The 26243-nt window shown below is 39.6% G+C and overlaps 1 protein-coding gene across 1 annotated transcript in view; it reads right to left on the reverse strand.

Annotated features, from left to right (window-relative positions):
- gabbr2 (gamma-aminobutyric acid (GABA) B receptor, 2) overlaps positions 1-26243 on the reverse strand; it is a 186988-nt gene that overhangs the window by 91346 nt on the left and 69399 nt on the right. Inside the window, exon 3 of the mRNA XM_005728286.1 lies at positions 2548-2718. Within this exon, the coding sequence (XP_005728343.1) occupies positions 2548-2718 (171 nt within the window). The remainder of the gene's footprint in view (positions 1-2547; positions 2719-26243) is intronic.

Genomic DNA, 26243 nt, shown 5'->3' on the forward strand with positions numbered 1-26243 from the left:
TTTGTATATTTTCACATTCAAGAAGTGGGAGGACACTGGCTTTCTGTGTTTTTAGATCCTAGGAAAGAAATGTTTAAACTGACAAGTGACACTAAAACAATTGTGAAGGTTAAGAGTATAACATATGAACTTCATATAATTTATTTGAAGTTCATAAAATTCATATAAAAATGTTTATGAATTAATAAAATTGCCATATAAAACAAATGTAAAACTGGAATAGTGTTATTAGTGGGTAAAAATGACATTTTTACTATTAATGTCTGTTTTCCTGCATTATTCAAATAACATTTACTTCTATATCTCTTCTTTTTCTGGTAGCGAGCTGGAGTAATTTCTCGATGAACCAAAGAACAGTAAGCTCTGAACTCGACAGAGGATTGTGTGAATCATAAAGTATGGAAGCAATGCTTGCATATTTGTAAATCGGGATTAGAGGCCAATCTCGTGGCAGGTTGATTGAATCGTGCCGTCTGTCTTGCACCCGTCCTAAGCTCCTTGGCGCTTTCAGGAGGGGAGCGATAAAGGGATTTGGTCTCTCTGAGATTTGCAGTGAGACTTCTTATACACACCCCCACTTCCACCACCCACCCTTTAGCCGCTGAGCACTTTGTTTTCAACCAGTGCCTGGAGGCAAGAGCTCACAATATGTTTCTCAAATTCATGCTTTCAATGCCTCTGACAAGGCTCTTTTAGGAGAATGTTCCTGTGCTGCCGACGTGATATGTTTGTGCCATGAGTTTGTGTAGTTCTCCAAACGTGTGATAAATCGATATGTTTCCTAATGTTCAACCCTCCTACAAACAGGAATGTGTTTGTCTCACTAGTTAGCATCCATTTTGGTATAATATGATTTTAAGCTTTTAATATCTTTAGCTAATGGTGTGGATCAATTTGAATGTTGTTTCTCCCATTTCTCTTATATTAAAAAGCTGCTAGCTGCTTTTAATAATAGAAGGGATTTTTGCATGGTGTGCAAACGATTGTGTGCCTCCTGTTCCTGAGCTGAAATCCAACTTGCCACAGCTTCCAAAATACGTCCTCCAGCTTTGAGATATATTTCAGCTCCAACATTGTCATAAGAGAGTTAGCTACAAGTGCTGAGTCAACACAGATAATGTTCTTCATCTATCCATGCATTACTTCTGCCAGCTCTAGTAATGTAGGCTGGATTCAGCATTCTGCGTATTTAATGGGAGAGGAACATCAAAAAGAACAGATGGAACGTAGTAAATATAATAGGAACTAAATATCATGCAGTTCTCAGAATTTGCTTCCAGCTGGAGCAGCAATTCAGTTTTGGAGGCGATGCAGGACATATTTTAGAAATATTTTCCCAGCGCGTCACCGTCTTTGATGTCGAGGGCTGGTTTATCTTCAGTATGAACTATCTCTTTATACATGCAATAAACTGTATTTATATTTATTTTTGAACTGCAACAACAGAAGTCTAAGGGACATGGGTGTTAAAAATAAGGATATAAGTGTGGTTGGTCTCAGTTATATACACAGAAGCTACTACAGATATATATGTTCAAACGGAGAGCTAGAGAGAGCAGCAGGATGTGAATGTCAACTCATTCGTTTTAGTAAGTTAGAGAAAAACACAATCACACGCACAGACAGGAGGTGCACACGACGCCTCCATTTGGTCAAAAGAAGTGGAAAAATCTGTGTCGGATTTCTGGAGGTGGAGCCAACAAACTGGGACATTGCCCTCAACTACAAGTCATGTTTTTTGGTTTTGTTCTGCCTTCATCTGTTCCTTGACCAGTGGATGGAAATGTTTGTTCATCTTTTTTTTTTACCTTTACATTCCCTAATAATCCAGTGTGCATCCTTTCATGTGACTGGAGAATAATCATTCATTAGTGACAGCTGTACAGTGCATAAAGCCTAAATAATTTCCATCTAATCCATCTACATGTGAGTGGTGATTTGTTTTAAAGTAGTAATAAGAGTGTTATTTCTACTGGCTTCCTCATCTGAACAAGCCAAGATGGAAATCTCCTTGAATGATAATATAGTCACTGTTTTGTGATTTAACCTCTACCTTCAGAAAATAAAAACATGTCTCCCAGTGAGAGGCGATAGGAGGACGGCACACATAAACGCTGGTAAACAGCACTGTTATCGCGCAAACTTAAAAAAGAACAAATGCCTGCTAAACAAGAATCCCTGTTGGGACTGAGAGTGCTGAAGACAATAATGCAAAGCCATGTTATTAATTATGTGCATATCCTTCGACCAGTGGGAGATTTTAACTCCTCTCACACCTGGTAAATGTATATTTTATCCACAATAAGTAGAAATGTAATAAGAAAAAGTATTCATTCCAACCGTTAAGGGTATTTTCACTATCAATCAAATACACTGAACTTCACCTAGTTTTAGTATTAATGACAAGGTGGTGCCACTGTAGTCTTTGATATAGATGATGGATTTGTTTTAGTGAACTGCTTGAACTTTTGGTCAACACTAAACATGGAGCATTAACAGCGTTGGAAAAAAAAGAAAAGTATATTTATGAAAACAGCACGAACTGACCTCTGAGAACCTCTGAACGTCCTGTGTGAGGGTCCCCACACGGCTCCAGTTGTAGTAGTTGAGAAACTTCACCACCGCTGGGTTCACGGCATTGTCTGACGGAACAGTGCGGAAGAAGTTGGGGTATTTTTTCTTGTCTGCTAGAACAGGAGTTGTCGCTGCAAAGGATAGCTGTAATGGAAAAAAAGGAAGAAGTAATATAGTGAGCATGCAGTCCATCAGTTAGGGGTAAACGTAACAATCACAAGTAATCCCGACAGCAAAATGTCAGACTGTGTTGGTTTCACTTGAGCTACTGTTGTTAGTGGCACTATTTAAGAATGTGTCATTGACTCTTATGAAGTGGAAGGCAGGTTCAGTGACCGCTGTCAGTTCAGGGTTTAAATCATGAGAATGTGACACTCATTCATAAAGAACTGATGACCCGCATATGGATGACTTTTCATACTGGTTGTGTATTTATGTGTCTTCTAGTGTCCAGAATGCTATTTGTCTGCCATGTAGGACAGGTAGAGTACTGTGCAAAGCTCTTTACACACCTCCACCCCCATTTCTTTATGTTGAGGTATTTTGTTGCTAGCAGTCTGCTGCAAAAACTAAGAATTTCTTCCATTTTCAATAGCTGATAACTCAGTTTGACAGGCATAAAATATTATTTTGGCACCAACAAAGTGACTCGCAAACAGCTATTAGCTGAAAACTTGGCATATCTCTCTCTGCACTGCGTGGAGTGTGTTTTTTGAGGAAGCTGGACGAGTGGAGGACAAAAGAAGAAATGCGAGGCCAAAATAAATAAACGTCTACGGCAGATTACCAGTATCTGAAAGTCATGTTCTTAAGAAATCCAGCAAAAAGCTGATGAACTACCCGAGAGATGTACCTTTCCCTTAAGTTGATCCACCTACCATTCACTGAAGCCTCATCGGAAATAGTCTCAATGCACGGGTATGTGTCAAGAAGCCGTTTTTAAGGAAGGAAAACAGGGAGCAAAGGCTGAGGTATGCCAAATTACACAAGAACTGGACTGAAAATCAGTGGCAAGAGGTCTTATAGATTAATGAATCCAAATTTGAAACTGTTGGTACGAACTGTTGTCGATATGTGTGGGACGTCAGGAGAGAGGTAAAAGAGTGAGCATCTACAGACATCTGTAAAACATGGTGGATTTTCTGTCATGGTTTGGGGTTCCTAACAAAATATTAAGAAATGAGTAGGGACTCAAGACTTTTGCGCAGTATTACACAAAGGATCTTCACTTTTGTCTGTCTTTTTTGATGGTGTTGTAGCTTTAGAGGACACCATGCTGTGTTTTTAGGTCAGCCTTTGTCGTGTTTCTCTCTGGTGTTGAATGTAGAGATGCCTTATGATGGAGTTATTCTCACTTCTGATGACATGGCCTAGCTAACACCATCATCTCCACATCAGAATGGTGTTTATGCTCTATTTTTCTGCAGTGGGTTACCAGGTCTCTGCTAGAAAATGCCTAGAATCTCCTGAGGCTTTCGCTGGGAGATGTTGACAGTTGGTTGAGGAAGCTGTCTGTCATCCTCAAGCAGTCTGGACCACACGGCAGCTCGAATATGGTAGGTTTAGATTTGTGGGTGCCCGTTCTTATGTGTTTATGTACGTTTTGATGAAAAGGGAAAAGCAGCTTAGCAATTTAATTCATCTCCGTGTTGGTAAGTTAAGAGCATTTCTTGTCTTCAAATGTAGGCATTTTGAATCAGCACTGACAAACACACACAGACACCCACTTAAATAAAAATCAAATGTGCTGAACCTCACTCAATAATTGCCTTTTTACAGACAAGTCTGCATCAACAGATGCAGTCTAAGCATTTTTGAGGCACATCTCTGGTAAATCAAAGGCTCACAAAGACAAAGTGGACCCGACTATGTAGTATTTTTCCATAGCTGATGAAATGAAATCGGGATGTGGCAAGCGAGCATAACCCATATGGCAGTATACTTGGGTGTATAACTAAAAGTTGAGAGTTATTTAGTAATTTGTTTCATGAAACCATGTTCTTGATGCATTTCCCCTGCACAGCTGCCTCTCTAAAATACAAGTATATCCATTTAAAGCCTCCTCTCAGTCTAAAACAAGCTATTTACCAACAAAAGTCACAACTCTCCACCCACCCCACCTTTCATTTGTCATTTCTATGCTAATCAAGTTTTATTCTCTCTCTCCCACATTGTAGCACATTTTCAACAATAGGTCATAAATTTCATCCAAAGGCAAACATGGCTGTAATTAATTTTTGCATTAGCATTAGAATTTCCCATATAAGAAACAGCGTGCGCCCACACAGACAAAGACCTGTCATTTTATCATTTAATTTAGCCTTTCACATTTCGTTTGAATGTATAGTACTACCGTACAGGAAGCATCATATCATTATATTCCGAAAATTGTGACACCATCGCCACCGTGGCTTTTAAATGATGGACACAGGCATGTCTTTGATATTGTGCATACGTCTTTAAAAGCCATGAATAACTGTCAGAGCAGAGATTTGAGAGGTACTTTAACATTTAGGCACCAGCAGCTGAGCTGAGATAATAAGACAGCGTGCTCTATTTTCAATGTCCTATTTGTGTTAATTTAATGAGCGATATGAATCAGCGCAGGGTTAATTACATACTTTGTAGAGATTAAGCAGAACTTGTGATTCATGATAGTGATCAACCCAAGGATATTATTCTGACTGAGACCAAAAGGTGCATCAGTAGATTTCCGAAAAGTGTACTAAAGCGTTGAGGAGTTCAAGCACCTCCTAACTTTGGTGATGAATGTGATCTTCTCATTAAGCCTCCATCCACTTCTAGACATCTTCACTCTTCATTAGTTGCTGTGCTGCAGTTATAATAGTACACTTGCTGATGACTTGTTATTACTGGAAATGTACTTTAGCATTGTTTAAAGGTAACTGACTGAGAATATGAGAGCGTAACTAAAAGATCAAGTCAAATATAATTCAAAAGTAAAGCAATTTTAAAAGAGGACTGGATATCCTAATATTGTGGTTAAACAGTAATATGATGAAAAGGGTTTGTGCTTCTTAAAAGTAAATAAAAAACAAAAACAACATCTGACCCATTTACAGTACCCAAATTGCAGGGTTTCCATTACAGCAGATCCCCAAATATAAAAGTCTTCCTCCAACCAGTAGGAGACCCTCAGTTTGGCCCACTAAATCACCACTTTCTGCACAGAGCCACAGGGGTTTGTGTTCGCACATCAGTGAGACAGGTTTTTAAAACAACACATGGATTACAGCCATCAATTAGGCAGAAAGAAAGGCCTTTATCTCGCAACCACTGCTAAATCCAAAATTACACACCAGTCTTAAAGGGCTTCAAGGGGTCTTTCCAGCATTGCCTTAATCTCCATTTAGCTAAGGCTATTTGGTACACCCACACTGGGAGATACGTCCACGGATCTACAATAAGAGCTAATGGAATTTTTAAACCAGTCCTCTTATGATTGCTTCTCTGCAACATTTTTCGCCATCCCCAAGGTGTTTTAGGTTCACAGGGGTTATTCTCTTTTGCAGGAGTTGTTTGTGCTCTTTTTTACAATTTTATTTTTGCTTCATCTGTTATAACGCTTAACAGAAAGTCTCAGGAGACTGACAGAAAGACCAGCAAACCCATGCTTTTGTTGCTGGTCAACCAATAAATTTTTGTTTGGAGAGAAAATAACATAAGTGGTAGATTTCATCGAGTCATGAGCAATTGTAACCGTTGACCCCTCTGGTATTATCAGTTTATGAGGTCAGTTAAGGGCTGAGAAAAGGCTTTACAAAACATGAAATCAATCATAAAAAAAAAAAAAAAAATCAGCAATGCAGCATCATTCTGTCAGCATGTTTCGGTGTCACAAAAATATCGGAGAAACACATTTGGGATAAAAAAAATTTTTTTTTCACTTTTCACAAGGAAAGCATGCTTTTCGGTTCATGTTAACACACAGAAAAATGCAATTAAAACATAGCATTTACAAGTAATCAATTTGTCATTCTTGTGTTCTTAGAGGTAAAACTTGATCTTTTAGAGATCATAAATACGTGGCCATAGATGTGTTTGAGTAATAAAGGTGTAATATCATTTTTATTAAATAAACTCAGTGCTGGCACAGAATCATTTGGTCCTCTCAGTGTAAATAAAAACTGGCCATGAAAAGCAAACAGTAATATCAAGGTCTAACCATGTCATCAGGCATATTAACACTCTCTTAAAAACAATTCTTTTTGCACACTGAATCCAGGTCAGAGGGTTCAAAGGACGCAAGTGGCTTAAGTCCACATGCAAGCAGGAGCAGCGCTTGATTTTACTTATTTTTAGCATTTATTCAGTTGCATTTTTTGTTTTTGGTTGGAAGACTATTTTTTAAAGACCTTTTTTTTATAAACCTTTTTCTTCTCTAGTTTTCAGTTCATTAGCTTTTCCTGACATTTCAACGAACCACAGCATTATTTAAGGACAGCGCTGCAGCTAACTGGAGCTTGGGCAATTCAGGACAGTGTATTAAAAGTGTAAAGATGAGAGGGATATCCAGCGTATTATTTAAAGGATAGACAAGTCTTTGTCTAACTCTGACTAGCCTTTTTCAGAGGAAAAACCAAAAATAGTTCTATGATATCACACATCTGAGAGTAGTGGGTTATGTAAGAGGTTTAAAAGAGGACCGTCACAAATAGAAGGGTTTTTGGTGGAGAGCACTGATGTCAGATTTACACTACAGTGTGCATGTACACTCAGATCATGGACAGGTTAAGGCATATGCATTCACATACTGACACAAACTATCACACTAAGGCCATCTTTCTTTCAGATCCCACCAAACTACAAAATAATTAAAACTGTGGCAACGGGCTCCCAGCAGGTTCTTCCGCTCATCACCCTACAAGGTCACATGCTCTCAGTAACACGACTGGGGATCCGTCTGGCCCTACTGAGAAATAATGTTAGTCTGAAGACGAGGTGAATCACGGATACCATCACAGTGGTGATCTATTTAGACTTTCTGAACACACAGCTGCTTATCACAGTCTATTTAAAGTGAATACAAAAGCTTGGCTGCTTCTCAGTTTGAACTTATTCAAGGCACAATCAAGCTAGTTTTGTGTTCATGTTTGAATGAAAAAATGACAGGAGGGCCCAGAATAGAAAATAAAAGGTAGCAAGATAGGAATTTTGCTGCTTATTCATTATAGTTCAGTGAATATGTGTTTCTGCATCTAATTGCCTGGCACTTAACTTCTCAGCCTGTCACTTGTTGTTTCTCTGTTGCCTGATACCAGACCGAAGTGTCAACACGTTTCACTCTGTTTCCATCTTCATTCATACATTGCCTTCATGTTAACTGATTTCCACGGTGGAGGGGGCTTAATTTTCCCTAACCAATCACCAGAAACCACAGCTCACTGCTTAACAACAGTGACAGCGATGATAGTCCAACTTCTGTTGCTCACAGTCTTATCATTGCTTCTCCTCTGATTTTCTGGAGCCAATCAGCTCAGCTCAGTGAGTGGAGTCAAATATTTTAGGCTTAGGTAGGTGCTTATATTATGTCTATAACCATGTAATAACACAGCCACTGAATATTACAGCTAACGGGCACATAGTAATAGAGCCAGGCTGATATATCTGTCATGCAATATTACTAGGCCATGCTGGCCTATCAAAGATAGATAGCAGCATCAGTCTATATGTTACAATATGAAAACTGAAAGGTAAGTTGATAGCATGTGAATGTGGTGCTGGAAACTTAATAAATTGTAACATATTTTGTGTCTGCAGCAACATAAAAATGCAGACTAAAGGGCAGATCACCTTGGTTAGTTCTTAAACTGTCTCTTTGCATCATCTGCAATGCATTTTCCTGATTTGGCATGGGATTGGTTATCAATGATGTACAAATTAAAGTGCAATTATAGCCGTACCACCATAAGAAATAAGGAAAATGCATGAGTGTAACTGTTCATATTGGCAGGCCTAATAGGATTGATTGTCCCTAGTGGGACTGTTTTGCAAAAGGATCTGCTGGTGCTAATTGTGAGGTTGGCCTTTGGCTTTCACAGAGAAGTTGGATAAAACATGAATGATAGCTAAACAACACCAATGATACCTCGCATGTTTTTGCACCAACAGTGGATTTGGACAACAGAAAGAATGCACCAATGAGTACTACACAGAAAAAGACATATAGTTGCACAAAAACTGGGCATATGGCTCACACTTAGAGGAAATGTATGTTATCTGATTAATGTTTAACTCTGATCCAGTAGCTGTTAAGTTAAGTGAAGATATCAATAAGTCCAAGTGTTGGGGAAAAGCAGTGCTCAATATTTCAACATAGAGCATGTGCACAACTAAAACACATGTTTTAAAAATCCCACTGCTCTCAACGTAAAAATGTTTAACTATATAATTTTTCCCTTACAAGTCAGTATATCAGTGAGATATAATTAGAAGCAAAAGTCATTCACAAGGCAATGAATGATCTCTACTAACATTCAGTCATTCAGTCATATTCAGTCGATCAATCGGCTTAAAGTCAATTCAACATGGTGCTAAAGGAAGCACTCCTGGACAAAATATTCAATGATGAATTCTGAATATGGATGTTTTGCAATATTAGCGATCTTGCAAAAAGAAGTACTTTATGAATTTCCTGCATAATATAGCTTCTATTTCTGCGGGCAGTCTGGGGCCACAGTGAATGTTATATACAAGCAATCAAGTACATGCATGCAATCGAGTATGAGACATTGATCAAGTACTTTCTAAAGGTACTTTCTATAGCTGAGAGGGAAGGCTTTGTAATCAAAATGGAATTGCATAAAACAACCTCAAATGCTCAACCTGCCTGTGTCTATTATCTCTACCTTCACTCACAACACAACAGATTCAAAGCCCATCCATCCTCCAAAGCACCAGGCCCCCGTGCAGAGTAATAGTTAGAAAATAGTGGCGATGTTGATTAGAAAGCACGGAGGTGGTCGTGGGGTTTATTCAATATTCAAGAGAGGCATTTGGTGCACCATGGGAGCACCCAGTTGGGGAGGCAACAGTAAGGAGAAGCTTTGAACCCCACACAGACCACAGACCCAAATTCATTATGGATGTGATGGAGGAGGGAGAAAAAGAAGAATACTGCAGGTAGATAGTGGAGAAATTTAGCGAGAAGCGAGAGGTGATAAAAGAATCATGTATGAAAGTGGAGAGAAAGCAAAAGGACTGAAAGATGCGAACAAGGGGAAAAGAAAAGATATAGTGCCAAATGCCAAGCTCTTCGTGTTCACACTGCTCTACACGCACACAAGCATATGATCACATCATACCAGATCATCATATAGCTCAGTCAAGCGTGTGCTAGAGAAAAACAGCAACCCATTTCCTCCAGTTATAGAAACGGGCAGTAGGCAGCTCAGCAAAGTCATCTCATTTTAGTCGGCTAAGTTAGATGTTTAATGGAGAGGAGTCAGTCGGCTCAACTTCACTGCAAATTAGCTCTGCAACATGAGCACGATGGAAAACATACTACTGCTTGGATACCAGGAAAGATCTAATGTGCTTGTAGCACACACAATAAGGAAAGCGAAAGTTCACGCAAGCGTTACAGCTCCCTACACAAGCTTGAAAAACTTTGTGTCAGTACATAGTGAGGTACACAACACATACAAACAGTCTACACATGTTCATTAAGCCTTTTACAGTTTACACCATCTGGCTTTTGAGTTACTTATACAGCTGTGTAGCATGGACCACATCACCTTCATCATATTAATAATAGAATGTTTTATCAATGTCAATAGCACTATTACTTAATCACCTTAAAACTAATTTTACTACCACTAATAATAATAATAATAATCACAAACTGGACCTTAACGTATTTCAATTCCAAGGGCATTCCAAGGAAATTCGGTCAATATGAGGTCACCCATGTTCAAACCTCGAGCTGAGTATTTGGCTGAGAGGTTGATCTGACTGAGAAAGTGTGGGATACTGCACACTTGCATTGCAATGACTTGTCAGCCACAAGACTGGCCCAGGCTAAGCCTTACTTCACTTTATTCTCCTTGTGAGGATCTACAAAATTTACAGATTGAACAAGTTGTACTCAATATGAAACTACATTGAGCATAAACTAATTGGAAACTTGGTTACTGAGATGACTGATGAAAGGAACAATCACACTTTTCTTTTTTTGCAGCTAGAGGAGTCGACCTATACTGGCCATAAGAAAGAAGCCAATTTAAAGCACTTCTGCACACTTATCAAAGCTGTCATACAGAGGAATAAAAATGTAACACATCAACTGGAATGACTAATTACAAAATGAGATGTGTTTGCCTGATATTCCTATAAGTAATCTGTACACCATTTCACTGAAAAGTTCACAGAATCCAAAAAATATTTCATCCACCCTTCTTAGAGTCTCAAAAGATCTCAACCTTTTCCGTATAGTTTGACAGACACGCCTGATAACAACGTATTCTGGTACTGACACTATAGGTCGACATGTCCTTAAAAATAAATGTTGCAAGACCTGTTTTTTAAAAGGCAGACCCTGTTTCAAAAAACTGTGCAGAATGTCTGTGTCATTTGTGGAGGACTCCTTATAGTCCTGAAAAAATAAATTCACGCTGTCAGCCCAGACGAGACTGTGACATGGACCCTGCCATAACGTGTAGCAGGATACTGTACATCACATACTTTACCCAATAACTAGCCTCTTGACAGCTGAGTGATGTGGTGGTCGTCTCTTTTCTCACAGCTTACGGCCTGCTGCATCCCCTGCTCTAACATGTCAATCATGTTGTAGCTAATGTTGGAGCCAACATGTACATCCACCCACACACACTGATTGACTGATGTCCTGCTTATGCTTTCTGGCCCTGCACAACACCCAACCACATTACTCTTATCTGGGGTCGGCGGCTTTCATTCTTTGCTTGTCTTATCTCTGACTGTCATTTACAGCATTTATGCTTTCCCTTACACAATTTCCTCTGGGATTAATAAATTATTTCTGATTCTGATTTTCATATCTGTATCTGGCTCAGAGTCACAAAGACATTGGACTGCCAGATGCATAGCACCTTTGTGAACAAAAGAGAGTCTAAGGATGACAACAGGAGCTGTGGTGTGGTTAAAAATATTTCTTCCTCTAAAGTTTAAGAGTAGGATTGATCTTGCGCACATGTGCATTGGCATTAAACCAGTCTTGTGAAAGAATTCAACCTTCTGTTTGAATTGCCCCGTGCATGCATTCAGTCACACATGCGCTGGCAATGAAATGCAGCCAAGAGAAGCATTCATTTACGTGTTGCAGGTACTCCAGACCTCCATGTACAGACATCTCACCTTTGTATGAAACACCTCTTTTTCTAAGCCCTCCATCCCCCGTTACCAAACCCAGACATCAAAGACATGTGCTAAAGTTTGAAGAACAACATGTTCAAAGAGAAACTGAAAAGGCTGAGAACAGAAGAAGGAAAATAGCAGGAGGACCAAATTCGGTGTTCTACCAGAGTCAATTTACAGCAGAATAATTGAAATTCCAAGGCTCAAACATCTGGTTTAATGCCTCAGTTAGTCATCAATAGGCTGATAGCTGCTCATCGCACTTACTGGTGAGTTGTAAAAGTGTTTGAGTTCAGGTTAAAATGTTACCAGTCATCCCTAAAGCTGCCCACTTAAAGCTACATCACTGGCACGGGTTGAATAGTGGAGTAAACCTGGTGAGGTTAATTCTAACCTCAGTGCTTGGCTTTCTGAAAAGGATCACATTTGCCAAGTAGAAATACTGAGTCATTAAGTCAAGCGGCAAGTGAAATGAGACAGACGAGCAAGAAGCAGTCCCGTGTCAATTCAACAAATAATTCATAAGAGCCTTTTTGTTGTACAGTGTAGTATCTGCGTCGCATATTAGATATGGCATTTCCATGGAGCATTAATCAATAGAAGGTGTCACTTGTCACCAGCGTGTCTCTGGGAGTGCGAGGCAGGAAAGATCGAACATCCCCCTCTCATCACCTCTGCCACGAGATGAGCTTATACTCTAGGACTCTGCCATTCTTCATCAGCCGACAGGCTGTCCTTGAACGACGGAGATGAGTGGCAGTGAAGCATCGCTATCACAAACAAGACTGGGGAAAGCATTTTCTTATCAATCGCGGTGCCGTGTACACATCAGACATTGACATGACTTGGTGCGAAATGAAGGGAGAGAACGCTCGTTTAAGCTACAGCTGGAAAAGTTAGCTAACAGCTGTAGCTTATACGTAAAACGGCTATGTGACATTTCATAAAGGCTAAAGAGAGGGAGACAAATGTTCTTCATACATATTTCATACAAAATTTTCTTTTAAGTAAAAGTCTGGTTACATACTAGCCAAAGCCTAGACAGAAAATTCTGTGAATACTCAGGAACCTGTGGGAGGAGGGGGGCTTTGAGTGATGGTATTCTGCCAACTTGCTCCATAACTATTCTATTTATAAACCGAGATTTGATACCGTAACCTGAAATCTCACAGTGTTCCCTGCTGCTGCCACTTGGCTGCCAATGAATGATTAATGAGCAGATGCTGAACTGCAGAGACCATTATTGTTTCTTTCTGTCCTCCCTCCTCCTCCTGTCCATTGCTCTATACAGCAATTCCTTTGGCGAGGCAGGGGATTACATTGCACAAGCTTGCCCAAGTTGTACTGAACACACTGTAAAAAAAACAATGACATTATCATTTTTAAAATAAAATAAACTGATATTCCTGCCAAAGAGTATCAATCTGAAACTTGAACGGGGTTAAATTTGTAGTTTCTTCCACATACAGAATTTCATCTGCCACCAGGTTGAAAATCACTATAACCTGTCTAAATATTTAACTAGGTACTTAATTAGGAATGATGGGATTGTAAAGAAGAGACTAGTTTCTGAGAGAGTTTAAACACTTCTCGATGTTTTAGGTTGTGGTGATAAAACAGATTATTATCCATCTCATATCTGCAACGAGAAATATAAAGTCAGCATTAAGTCCTCTATTAACCTGACTGTTGAAAGGGAAACGGTGGGTCTGGAGCCACTTGTTAGTTTTACCTTCACTCACTCTTCACTTTTGTAATAAAAAAAAAGACACGTAATTGTGAATATTAATAATTGATTGTAGAAAAAAAGCAGCACATAGTATAAAGATGATTTTCTACCAGAAAAGTTGGTGCCATTGGGATCTAACGGAGCACTGTCACCAGCTGTAGCCGTTAGCCTTTTTTGACAGGACGGTAGGGTTAGACAGGAAAGGGTGAGAAATTGAGGGGGAATGAAACACAGGAAATGATCTAAGGCAGCGGTCCCCAACCTTTTTTGTGCCACAGACCGGTTTATGTCTGACAATATTTTCACGAACCAGCCTTTTAGGTGTCGCGGATAAATACAACAAAATAAAACCAGTACCGGTACCAAAAGATTTAAGATTTGTTCATAACACACGGGAAAAGACCCAGAGAAACCGACAATAAAATAAAAACAATAAAAAAAAAAAAAACTATAAAAACCAATAAAACCCCTGAAAACCATAAATTTCCCAACCGAGCCTCAACTGTCGCGGCCCAGAACCAAACGAGTCACGGACCGGTGGCCCCAGGGTTGGGGACCGCTGGTCTAAGGTCAATTGAAACCCATGTCCCTTCAACAATCACACGGCTATACTGGCTCCCACTGGCCTCATATCTGAAGTTCAATAGTTGTAGCAACGCTTTTGTTTGTTTGTTTTTATATATGTTTAAATATTGGTTCATGCTAAGAGTAAGCAAACTGTTTTCATGTGATAAATTAATGACTGTAATTATGTTGGGGAAAAATGCCTTAAAAATGTGTTTTTAGTTTGTTTCTTTTTTTAACAAAAAAAAAATAGATTTTTTTAATTTTTTGTTTTATTTGGTTTCTTGGGAGTTATTCATATGTTTTTGTCAAGTTTTCCCCTTTAGTAAGGCAAAGAGCCATGTTGTTGGGAGGCTCGCACCTTTGGTGAGGTCCTCTCCGCACACACTCTGGGACAGACACAGATATAACATTTTGGTTTGCAGTAAGACATATTTGGTGAGTTGTGGGTAGCACAGCGCTGCCCAAGTGGCTCCCAGCATGTCTTCATTTATTTGTTTTGGGTCGTGAAACTCTTCTTGTAGAAAAACTATAATAAATATTTTAAGTAATTCTAAGGGTTTGGTAGATTTTTAATTTTTCTTTAATGTTTCTTGACCAAATATATACTGTATTTGTGTACTTTTAGATGATTTATTTTCCTGTATAAGGAAATGGCATGGAAATTCTTCACAGGGAAAAAAAACCCTTTGCCCTGACAGGAAATGCACACCTTTACTGATGCTCAGTGAACTATTAAAATATTTGCTAGAAGAGCCAATAAACTGCACCATGTAATTTTCACTCTATAGCAGGTTATGTATGGCCAGTGCATGGGAAGCCCACACACAGGCAATTTATGCTGTGAGTGGGCAAACATTTCACTGAAGACAGCCAGCATTCGCAAATTACTATATTTTAAGTTGCCAGACACGGAGACTCTCTCTCTCCCGCTCCCTCTAAAGAAAGCTTTTACAGCCCATACTTACAGGAATCTATCAGGCCTATTTAGCTGAATAATTTTCAGATGTGACTCTTACCCCTGCTTTTTGATTCGGTTGCTGTTGATGGCCACAAATAAATGAAACACACAATAGACAAAACACGTAGGAGAGAATAGAAAAGAAAACACAGCTAAAGACAGAGGATGATGCTGGAAATAATAAGATAGTTTTGTCTGCATTTTTTCACCCACTCTTCAAGGACACAAGATGTTTTCATGCAAAGCAGGATAAGAAAATGAGATGGCACTGATTTCTCAAACACTTAAAGCTCCGCAAAATTGATCCAAATCCTTTGAACAAGAGAAACAGGTGCTTTCTGTTCCATTAAACAATGAGATGCTTTATATCACTTGTAACTTTGTTTTCTTCCTCTATTTTTCATAAAGATTATTGGCATTATAAGTCTTGACTCTGTATTTTCGCATATCCGTTAAAGCCTTACTGATTCTTATCTGGAAAAGGCCTCACACCAAATATGTCTCAGTTATAATTCCTCAATCAATGATTTTGCAGCCAACAAGATGACAAAGGTTGGGTTGGTTTAAGGAATTCATAAAGCAAATGAGTTTTTGCTGTGGTGCCAGGCCAGGATCAGTTTTAACTTGGCAGATGGCATTGAGGTTTCAAACATGTTTTCGGGGTACCGATTTAACTTTCAGATATCAAGACTGAATCAGTCTGATAAGTCCATTACTGTTCTGCCTTGTGTGTGCCTATGTGTGTGTGTGTGCGCACGTTCATTTGCCTGTACTGTATTTCTGGGTATGTGTGGATGTCGGTACCAGACTTCAGACGTGGTTGCTCATGCAAAGGATTCCATTAGAGAGGTAAGGCAATATGAAGTCTATTACAGTGCCGCCGCTCTGCTGGAGTTCCATTGATTGTCCCGAGCCTTGTGCTGAGAGGATCGGTGTAATTTGTTTATATATCCATGAAAAAAAAAATCATCCAGAAGTTAAAAGTACTCAGACCACCGAGCCTTTTTTCGTTCCCTTTCACTCTCTCCCTACTTCCATTCACAAAAAAGGTAAAACAGTGTAATCCTACAGATGTATCACAACTCTTCCTCCCCTCCTGCTCCTTCTCTTCATCTCTGTCCATTAGACAGCTAATTTGATTTACAGGGCTAGTCTTTCTCTGCTTACAGCTGGGGAAGAGATAAAAAAAAAAAGTATAGCTGCCTTTAGATATCAGCATATCCAAGTGGCAAGGACCTCAATAACTCTAGAAAATCTCTGTGCAGGTCAGGGCTCATGGTAGTTTGCTCTTATTAAAGTGACTGCTATGTATATGAACAGGGAAAAATGTGGGAAACACTTTTCAAAGAAGTGTTTCAAGCTGTACAGGAGGTAAAGTCTTGTGTTGCTAAAGGTGCTTGAATTTCTCAGGATGGAAATGTAACTCTTCGACTTCAGCTTTCTACTGGGATAAACATTCTTCCAGCAGCTGGTAGGCTTCATGTGATTATCCTGCTGAAAGACCCACTTCTCTTCATCTTTTGACTGGTAATTGACTGTTAATTACTGTTGCTGTTTCATGTTTGTTTAACTTGAGTTTATTCAGAGTGTTCGCTTCACTCCAATCTGTTTACCTGTGCACCTCCTACTATCACTCACAAGTCTCTATACCTACGGTGTAGCATTTATAGCACAGATTTCCACCTAAGTGATTTCACTCTTTTCTCTAACAAGTTCTTATTAATAGTGAATGCATAACATCAGTTACATTACATGTAATATTACACGAATGTTCATGCAATTGCAACAGTTATTTTGCAATTTTTAGGGACATGTTTGTGCTCTCTTAAATGCCATGCCATAATTAGGTGTTAGAAAACAGCCCTATGAATGTTATGAAGGTTAACATAATGCCAGTAATCAGTAATTTGATTTCTGCAACTTTTTTGCCTTCACTGGATTATGGTGATCTGCTCTTTATGAACGCACCTGCCCAGTATCTAAAGAGGTAAGACACTGTTTGTAATTTCTGTTGCCCTCTTGACCAGGTCTCTCTAGAAAAAGATCTTTTTTCTTGGCTAAATAAAGGATATAACAATAATAAATATTAATTTTCAAAGTTTATGAAACAGACGTGACGGATTTTTCCCATTGACGTGTGTAAAAATGTGTGAAAATGTTAAATGCAGTACGTGGGAGTTGATTCTCAACAGTATGACTATCTCGAGTGAGGCATGGAGTTTTACCACATACTGACTCCATCATATCACATTTATCATGAGGAAAGAGGAAGGCTGAAGATTTGCTGTGTGGGGGTTAGTTTAGCACAGAAACACTGGGTACAGTATTTTACCTGAGCTAACCCTAATGCGTCTCCACTAGCTCTGCGATAAACACATCACATGGTATTTCCTCACAACACATGAGCAATAAAAAACAGCAACAACACTAGGAAAGTTGAGTTTTCACCAGCAGCATGTATCAAATGATAAATGGTTTTTAAAATTTTTTAAAGAAAAATAGACACAAAAAGCTGTGGATAGCGTGCAGAGATTTACATTACATTCAATAATAGGGCCCCTTTAACAGCACACTATCCATTCTAAAGACCTGAAAGCTATTCTTGTGAGCACAGATTCTGCAGTGAGTCAGTTAAAAAGTATTCATCCACAAAGCATTATTCACACGCAAAAAAAGCCTAGACAAAAACACACATCTTTGAAAAAATAAGACTCTACAAAAATGAAACTGCTAACAGAGTCGATATCTCTGATCCACTTACATCCCTGCCTGACTCCATCAGCACCACGGTGTGTGAGTGTGGTCGCAGTGGCCCAGAAAAACACTCGAGCTGAATAAGGTTGGGGAACAGGTGTGTATAATAAAATGTGGTCCAACATGGGTACGCTGTGCAACTGTTAACAGATTATTCCTCTAGAACCCGAGGGGATCTGTGCCCTGCGGCTTCGCTCAGTCAGGGACAACACTCTCCTGAGGCTGGGTAGTGTCCTGGTTTTCAGGGTTTCTGTGTAACAAGTTCAAGCAGGCAACTAGAAAAGGAACTATTAAATCATTAGGTGAAGTGGTTATCTCGTTACAGTGCTAGGAACGCTTGTGGATGCTGCTGACCAAGTGTGTACCAACATAGTGCCCTCTCCCAACAAGACAAAGAGCTCAAGGTGTAGATCAATGGTCCAATCTCCCCAGACCCCCAAACAGGTACCAGTGCTCTTTGCCAGACAATACAGGTCAAGAAGGTCCTGGCTCCTAATCTGCAAGGATTGTTCCAAAAACCTTCCTTTCACAGCCCCAAAATATCCACGTTAGGTTAATCATTGCTTCTAAATTGGCTTTAGGTGTGAATGTTTATCTGTCTCTCTGAGTTTGCACTGTGATGGTTGGGCGACCTGTCAGGGTCTCTTGCCCAGTAACAGTAAGAGGGATATTTCCTTCTAAGTCCTTCCCCTTTGACTGTGACTATCATCACTGAAACGATTCATTCATATCTTCTTTTACAAAACAAACTGATGCACCGTTTATAGTAAAGTATCTAAGCTGACCTCACCTAAACTGGCATACAATATTTCATCCTTGATTCGTAGCCGTCTGCACTCTTATTCACAGCACATTTTCTCCTTATTCTATAGTTATAGTATAAATCTTATGACACACTGAACAACTGCCTCATAATCAGGACTTATTACTCGTAGTATATATGTATCATAAAGGAACATTAAACATATATGCCTGATATTTACAGAAAAAGAAAAAAGAAAAGGTGCGTCTAACACAATTAAGATGCAGTGAGAGAATAAAGACCTTAACAAATCCTGTCCACAATTAGCCACTGAGACTGAGCCTGATGTGTCATTAAACGCAGCTATCTGCGTTAGCTGATTTATTGGGATTTCACTTTGCTGTAGTATTTGCTTTGTTTCCAATCTTGGCCTATCAAGAAACTCACAGAAAGTATCTTCTACATTCCTCTCCACCTCCTCTGCTTTGCTTTTTCCATCTCTTCCTCCACATCGCCCTCAGCCCATGTCCAATGCACAATGCAGCTCTCAAAAGCCTTTTTGTTTTTTTGTTTATTTGTTTGTTTTCTGTAGTCAAAAACATCTTAGACCCATGGTGAATGAACCCCTCTCAAGCACCAATGAGACAGTTGGACCGCTGATCATCAGCAGATTGCCCAGTTTGTACAATTACTTTTAGCTTATAGAATTAAGCTAAATTTCATTTAAATCACATAATGTCTCCTCTTCATGTTTAGTACATTCCTACACTGCCTCTGTTTTTAATCGCCAGGGATGGCCCTCTAGAGAGCACAAGAAAGAACCTGCGTTGGTTTGCAAACTGAAGAGCATCCGCCTCCTGCTCTTCCATTGGTTACATCTGCACTATCCTGGATCACTCATTGGCATCCGATAATCGTCTGATGAGTGCCACCTACACGCTTCACATAACATAGTCCTTTAAAAAAAAAAGAAAAAAAAGAAGAAGACCACGTTTAGGGCTCTATCTTCGTTACTTGGAGTTTTTTTTTTTTTACAACAGCAGCTTCACAAAGGAACGGGATAATAAAAGTGACTTCCAGTGTTGTTCTCACTGTTGTAGCTATACTGAAAACAACTCTCTGACACATGAAACTACCATTTAACACAGGCAACATGCATGCATTTAAATGATATTCCAGAGTAGCATCTCCTTTTCTCATTTCTCTCTGCTGTCTGACTATATTAGTACCTTTATTTGATATTCACAAAAAGCATTACTCTGCTGTGAAACCTAATTCACCCTTAGGGGAAGCTACACTTGCTGGTTTCACCAGAGAGAAGAAGGAATTTCAGATTATCTCTTCAGCTCCAAAGCTGTTCATTCCTTTGGGCAACGACTCTGCTTATCAGAACACGTGTTTTCCATAAAAACTGCTATTTTTCTTTCCATTTTCATTTTTTCATTTGTTTTCTCCCCAAGCATTCTCTTTGAGAAAACAAAGGTACTACACGTTTTTAAATTTACCCTTTGGAACTATTTGAACCCATGCTGGGAAAGGTTGTTTACTGGTGGAATTATGATTACAGGTCAAAAGGTTATGTTTTCCATTTGGGAGCTTTTTGTTGTGGATGTGGGTCAGGCTCTGTGTAGCTGAAAGGAGTCAATGAATGGATGTAGCTTGGGAGTAAAACTAGCAGCAGTAGTGGGTATCAACCATGCTGTTTTATCATGTTTCTTGGGGTTATTGATTTCCATACATGCATTTAATATTGGGTAGAATATCTGAAAGTTTGGCTTTTCATTGTTTTCAGTGATAGAGTTATTAGAGTGAACCTTTACAGTCCTACAGTCTACTTGTTTTTTTATTGTGTCATCGAACACACACATATATTTACAAAGACATGGACGTGGCTTAGATTTGAGAAGTATTTGCAGATAAATTTGTTTTCCCAGCTTGCATTTCAAATCCAGTCAAATGCACTGGAATTAAAAAAATTCCAGTGCATTTGAAAAACAGCACCAAACGTTGAATAAAACATAAAGGAAGTAGAAAAAATAGACATAGTGGAGACAATAACGCGATGTAACAGCTGGAGAAGTGACAGGAACTAAAATATGTGAAGGATTGCACTGAGGCATGTTTTAAAGAAGCAGAGGATTTTACAGTGTTGACGATAAAAAGATGCTGGTAATGTGTGTTTTTCACATGATTCATGTAATACTTTAGATTGGCTATTTGCTTTTCACTTCAGCAACTGTTCCGTCACTCTATTGTCTCCCCAAAAACACTTCTGTTGTGTTTTGTGAGTCTTTTTTTCTGGTTTTAGGAGCTTGTGTGGAATTCATTTCAATTTCTTCTGTGTTTTAATTGACTTCTATTTGTTTTGTCCTTTTTCAGCATTTTTCTATTTGTTGGTGTTTTTCAGGGCCACCACACATTTCTCTGTGAGAGCTGCACAATGAGCTTAAGCTCATCGCTGCATCTTACTTCTACTCAGTTTGACTGAGCTATTGAAGGAGTGGAAGAACCATCCACCTCCCTGGAGCATGTCTGGGGGCTGGTGAGCCCTTTGCCTTTGCAACACATGGATACATCTAAGAGAAGCAAATGGCCAAGTTTTCTCCTCACCTCCGTGGATCCGCAGTTCTTTGAGGTTTGACAGAGGTGAGTCTGAACTTGATAGGACCATGCAACACCAGGGCCACTTGAGCCACAAAGATGCATTATCCAAATCTTACTGTCACTCGTAAAAGGTCTTTCTGAGTCTACAGACAATGGAACAGTGGGTAATACAAATTCCTCAGGTAGCATTAAACGAATAGATTTCAAACATTGACCCTTATTTTGGGCATTTTGCTTTTTAGCCCTCAAGATATAGTTAAAAAAAAAATCTGGCTTGACAGAGAAGAAACATTTACTACAAAAGAGAGAAGAGCACTTAATTAGCCAACATGTTCCTGAGCCACTCGCAACAACTTTGTTCCTCTATTCTGGAGGAAAGTCTTGCTCTATGTGCACAACGACATAACCCTGACACAGGTTTGATGCCATATATTATACTAAGGAAAGAAAAAAGAGCTTAAATACCTCAGAAAGAAGTTAAAGATGCAAATTACCATCACAGTCAAAAGGCAGGTCACACTAGGTTTATTTTTCAATTAGCCATTTGTATCAGTCATAATAAAGTTCTCATCTCTTTGATAATTGGCTTTTCTAACCTAAGCCTCAATAGCCTGACCTAGTCTTGATACCCTGACAACATTTACCCAAATCAACCCCAAAGAAACTGCCTTTAAAAAACAAAAGGACACATAGAAGTTCAAACTCACATGAGGATGCCAGAAATAGTTCGCATACAGAATGGCATGAAACTACTTCCCAAAAGCTGTGCAACTTATGCACCAGATGTAATACAAACATGATTTAGTCAGTCTTATTATAATCTCAGAAGTCTCTACTCAAGGTGGACTGCATCATTTCTGTACCCAGAGCCGTGAATATAAAATATTACTGGCAAGGACAAAAAACTGAAATCTGCAAAACATTTACGGGAAAATGTGCAGTGCCTTTAAATTCCCCGTGTACAAGTACTGTATCAAGTGTGGCGGATAAGTGCTGGTGAGATATTTAAAGCTGTGTCTACAGAGAAAACACAAAACAGCATGTATATTATGTGCGATATGCCCCTTAATGCACCTCTAGTCATATTTTAATTGAATTTCCTGTGTACCAGTCCTGGCCTGAGTCTGTGAACAGCTAAGTTCAACACTGTGCCTGATGTCTTCTGTGTAAACATATTCAATAGGAGCTGCTAAGCTCTTAATGTTACGCCTCCTATGCAGACCTGTTGTAAAGTAGCAAATAATGAGTGAAAATACGCCCACACCATTACATGATAGTTATAACTACATGTTGTCTTTATCGACAAAATCAAATGTCAGCCACTGCGTGGAGCAAGTCCGAAAAATTTCTTTTTTTATTCTAGCACAATTGTTTTGAAGAAGACCTTCAGCTGAGCTGCCTGCCGCGCACCTCTTCTCTCTCCTCCTTTGTCTCTTTCTTCTATAGGCTGACCGTGATTATAGCGCCATACAACACTCCGTTGCAAACGTGACTTGGATGTCAATGCTGACCATTCCCATACTCAGCATGCTGTGTATATCAGCGACTCATCTCCAAGACACAGGCTCCAAGGTCGATCAATGTGAGACATGCCATTAGGTTTCTCCCTCTCCTCCTTTTGCTGAACTCTCAGATATCACTGCTGTAACTCCTTCTTCAGTTTTTTGCGTAGATGTCATTTCCTTTGATCTTGTTTTTGTGGAGAACATAAAGGTGGATTTTGGTGGCCTTCATGATGCCTGTATCAAAGTCACATTACCCCAAAAACGTCTGGGTGCAATTTCCCATTTAAAAGCAACAATATTCTTCTACCCTGTGGTATCTCATCTTGTACCTAAAGTGCAATTTCTTTCTCTCTAGTAATCACCAGAGCAGCTAAGCTATGGCTCTCACATTTAAATACTCCAATGATGTCTTCACCTAAATGTCCTTCAGTTATGCTTGTTGCTTTGCCTCTAAACAGGTGGATGTTTGCCAACCCTCTGAAACATTTGAAGAACAGTTCAGTTGCCCTAAGGAGGGGCAGTAGAACAGCAGGAACCTTGAGCACCAAGCTATAAGTCACTGAGGTATTAGGTACTTGAAAAGAGTCAAGTTAAGAGGACTAAACAAAAGGACTGGAAATGAGCCAGGGTTAAGACCTTTACATTGTGAGTTTCTGCCTACAGAATTTCAAATTAGGCATTCTCACACATCGAGCAGAGGAGGAAAGGACAGAGGGAAAGAAGGAAAACTTCACCATGTAAAATAGGTTCTTGCCTAAAACAAGTCCCTGTGAAGCTTGGTATGATTTGTAGATAATAGCGATGATAGGGATGATGTCCCTAAGAAATGCAACTATTATACTACTATTATATTTGCAAGAATAACTTGTTGCACTTGTGTTTATATGCACTTATGGGAGACAGTCAACTTAGAATCACCAGTTAGCCTAACCCCACTAACTGCAGGTCTTTGGACTGTGGGAGGAAGCTGGGAGAACAAGGGTGATATAGAAACCCCCTACAAAATGACTTACCTGAGAGTTGATTGGAACCCAGGGAACAGTGTGCTGCCCCTCAAATTTCTGGTGACCACAGATATGTGTCTGGACCAATAAACCACTTGGTATACACAGCCAAAAGGCAATTCCTCGAGACAGTCTACTGGTCTGCTCTTCAGTATGTTAAATCTGTAATATTTGGAACAGTTAATTGGTAGATATCAGCCATCCATTTATCAAAGCAGACCTAAACCACTGTATGTTAATAGTACCAGTGCGGTAAAAGAACCATTACATAGAACAGATGTGAGAGCTGGTCTTGGAGCCCTGCAACTAAAGGAAAATTAATTACCAAGGGTCTGAGTCAATCAGCCATGGATTTTCAATTACTCTTCAAATGGTGGCCATGAAGCAGCTTTAACTGTGAAATATGCTTTTGAGAGGTCTGAAAAAACAGGAACCGGTCCGGGGATTCATTTCATTTTCAAAGACCTGCCTCCAACACAGGTAGAATTCTTCATTGAGGACATCTGATAGCATCTGGCTTCTGCAGCAGAGGGTCAGTTCATTGAGCAGCGAGCGAGAGCGAGAGAGAAGAGAAAAAGAAGTGGCCAAGATCTTGCTATAGGGGAATACAAAGGCCGTCCTGCTATATAGAAAACTCTCTCCCTCTCTTTCATGGCCTTCCTCTCTCTATCTTACCTTTGCCTGCTTCTTTACTCTCTCTGACTTTTCAATTTACAGAGACCTGCAGGGGCCAAAAGGCTGGCTCAAAGAGGACTGTCAAGTTTTAAAATTCCATCTCCTGGGTTGCAAAAAAGAGCGAAAGAGAGACACAGACAAAGCGTGAGGTGGGCTTGCAGTCCAACATTCAGTAACGTGAAATACCCTTGAATATGATGCACAAAAGACAGAATAGGGTAGCATTACAAATGTGTTCTAATGAGATAGCATTAAATGAGTGGTGCACCATTGGAATGGTTCAGGTGAGTTGTAAATGTTGTGCATTTTATACCTGCTCTTTTACAGACTGGTTCGTCTGTCTTTAGAAAGATTGCTGTTTACACATGGCAACACGGTAAAACAGTATTTATGCAAACTACAGTCTAATACAAGTCAACACAAGGCTTTTTATTTGGGAATAAACTGTATTTATTTAATGGCATTGTGACAGTGGAAAAATGGGCCTTAGTAATTTTCACAAAAAATACTGGTCACTGTATTGGATCATCTGTTTTCTCTATTATAAATGTGTTCCACATAATCCCCATTCATAGACAAAGGAGACCCAGCTAAATGCTGATGAAGAGAACTTTACCCCCATAATCTGCAATATCCGTCTCGGAAAGCAGAGGCGTGTGTTCAAGGGTTCACTGCTTACCCCATAATTATACCAATTAAGCTGATTACTCTCTCTGTTTTCTGCCAGTGGGGGAAAAGGAAGTAATGCCACAACAGAGCCTGAAATCAAAGTTTACCTCTGCAGGATAAACACCCAGCCCAAATGAAATTTCTATTCCAACCCCATGCAAGCTCACTCTGTCACACTCACTTCCTGTCAGATCAATGAAAACAAGTTGGAGAGTTTAGGGAGGAGTCAGTACATGTGGATGATTGGTGAAAGAGGGAATTGTTCAGAAAACAAATCAATGGACAAAATAAATATTTCACCCTCACCAGTGAGCCAGTGTTTCTTTTGATTGCCTCTATGAATCCTCTCGCTGTGATTGTTTGTGATTAGTCTCACGCACACTTCTTCATCCTTTAAAACGCCCTCTGGACTGAACATGAGGTGAGGAGGCAAGACGGGTGATGGAAACCAGCTTGGTCTGGGTGGTCAGTTTACCATGTAAAGTTAGGTATTCTCGTATTTTTAGGTACCATCAAAGGCTCGTCTCAGTGTGTGATGTTTGCAGTGTTCCCTAATGAGATGACAGAAAATGTCAAGACTATTAATACTGTTATTATTATTATCAGCCAAGTAGCAAGCCAGCTAATGTGTGCAAGGCTCTGGCTTTCTTAAGTGTGCAAATGTGTGTGTGTGCATGCGGAAAAAGAAGAAAGCGACAGTGTGGTTACTTTCAATTATGTCCTTTTTCATATTTAATGGTGTTTATTGGAGGTAAAGGTCAGCGATGGTGTGTTTATGAGCGCTTCCGAACGCTGAGAGAGGAAGCTGGCATCCTGCTGGTTAGTGTGTGCTTTCTCTTTAAAAATGCACGACGCCACTCCACAGGGAGCGGTGACCCCCCTTGGCGTTAACCTATTGAGTGGTAAATATCAGGTAACACGGCCAATGAAATTCCACGTCTCACATCTTCCTTCGCAACCTTTTACAGTGTTTCTTGGGGATAAGTACCAGAGTGTGTTATTTAATGAAAGAAATCCATTCTGTATTATTGAAAACTGGAAAACTGGTGCATTGTATCGATTTCTTTGCATATGTACACAAGATCTGACCCTCGGCATGCTATATATA

This window comes from Pundamilia nyererei, unplaced genomic scaffold (genome assembly GCF_000239375.1).
Source record: "Pundamilia nyererei isolate P.nyererei 1_Seehausen unplaced genomic scaffold, PunNye1.0 scaffold00028, whole genome shotgun sequence".
Taxonomy (NCBI): Eukaryota; Metazoa; Chordata; class Actinopteri; order Cichliformes; family Cichlidae; genus Pundamilia; species Pundamilia nyererei.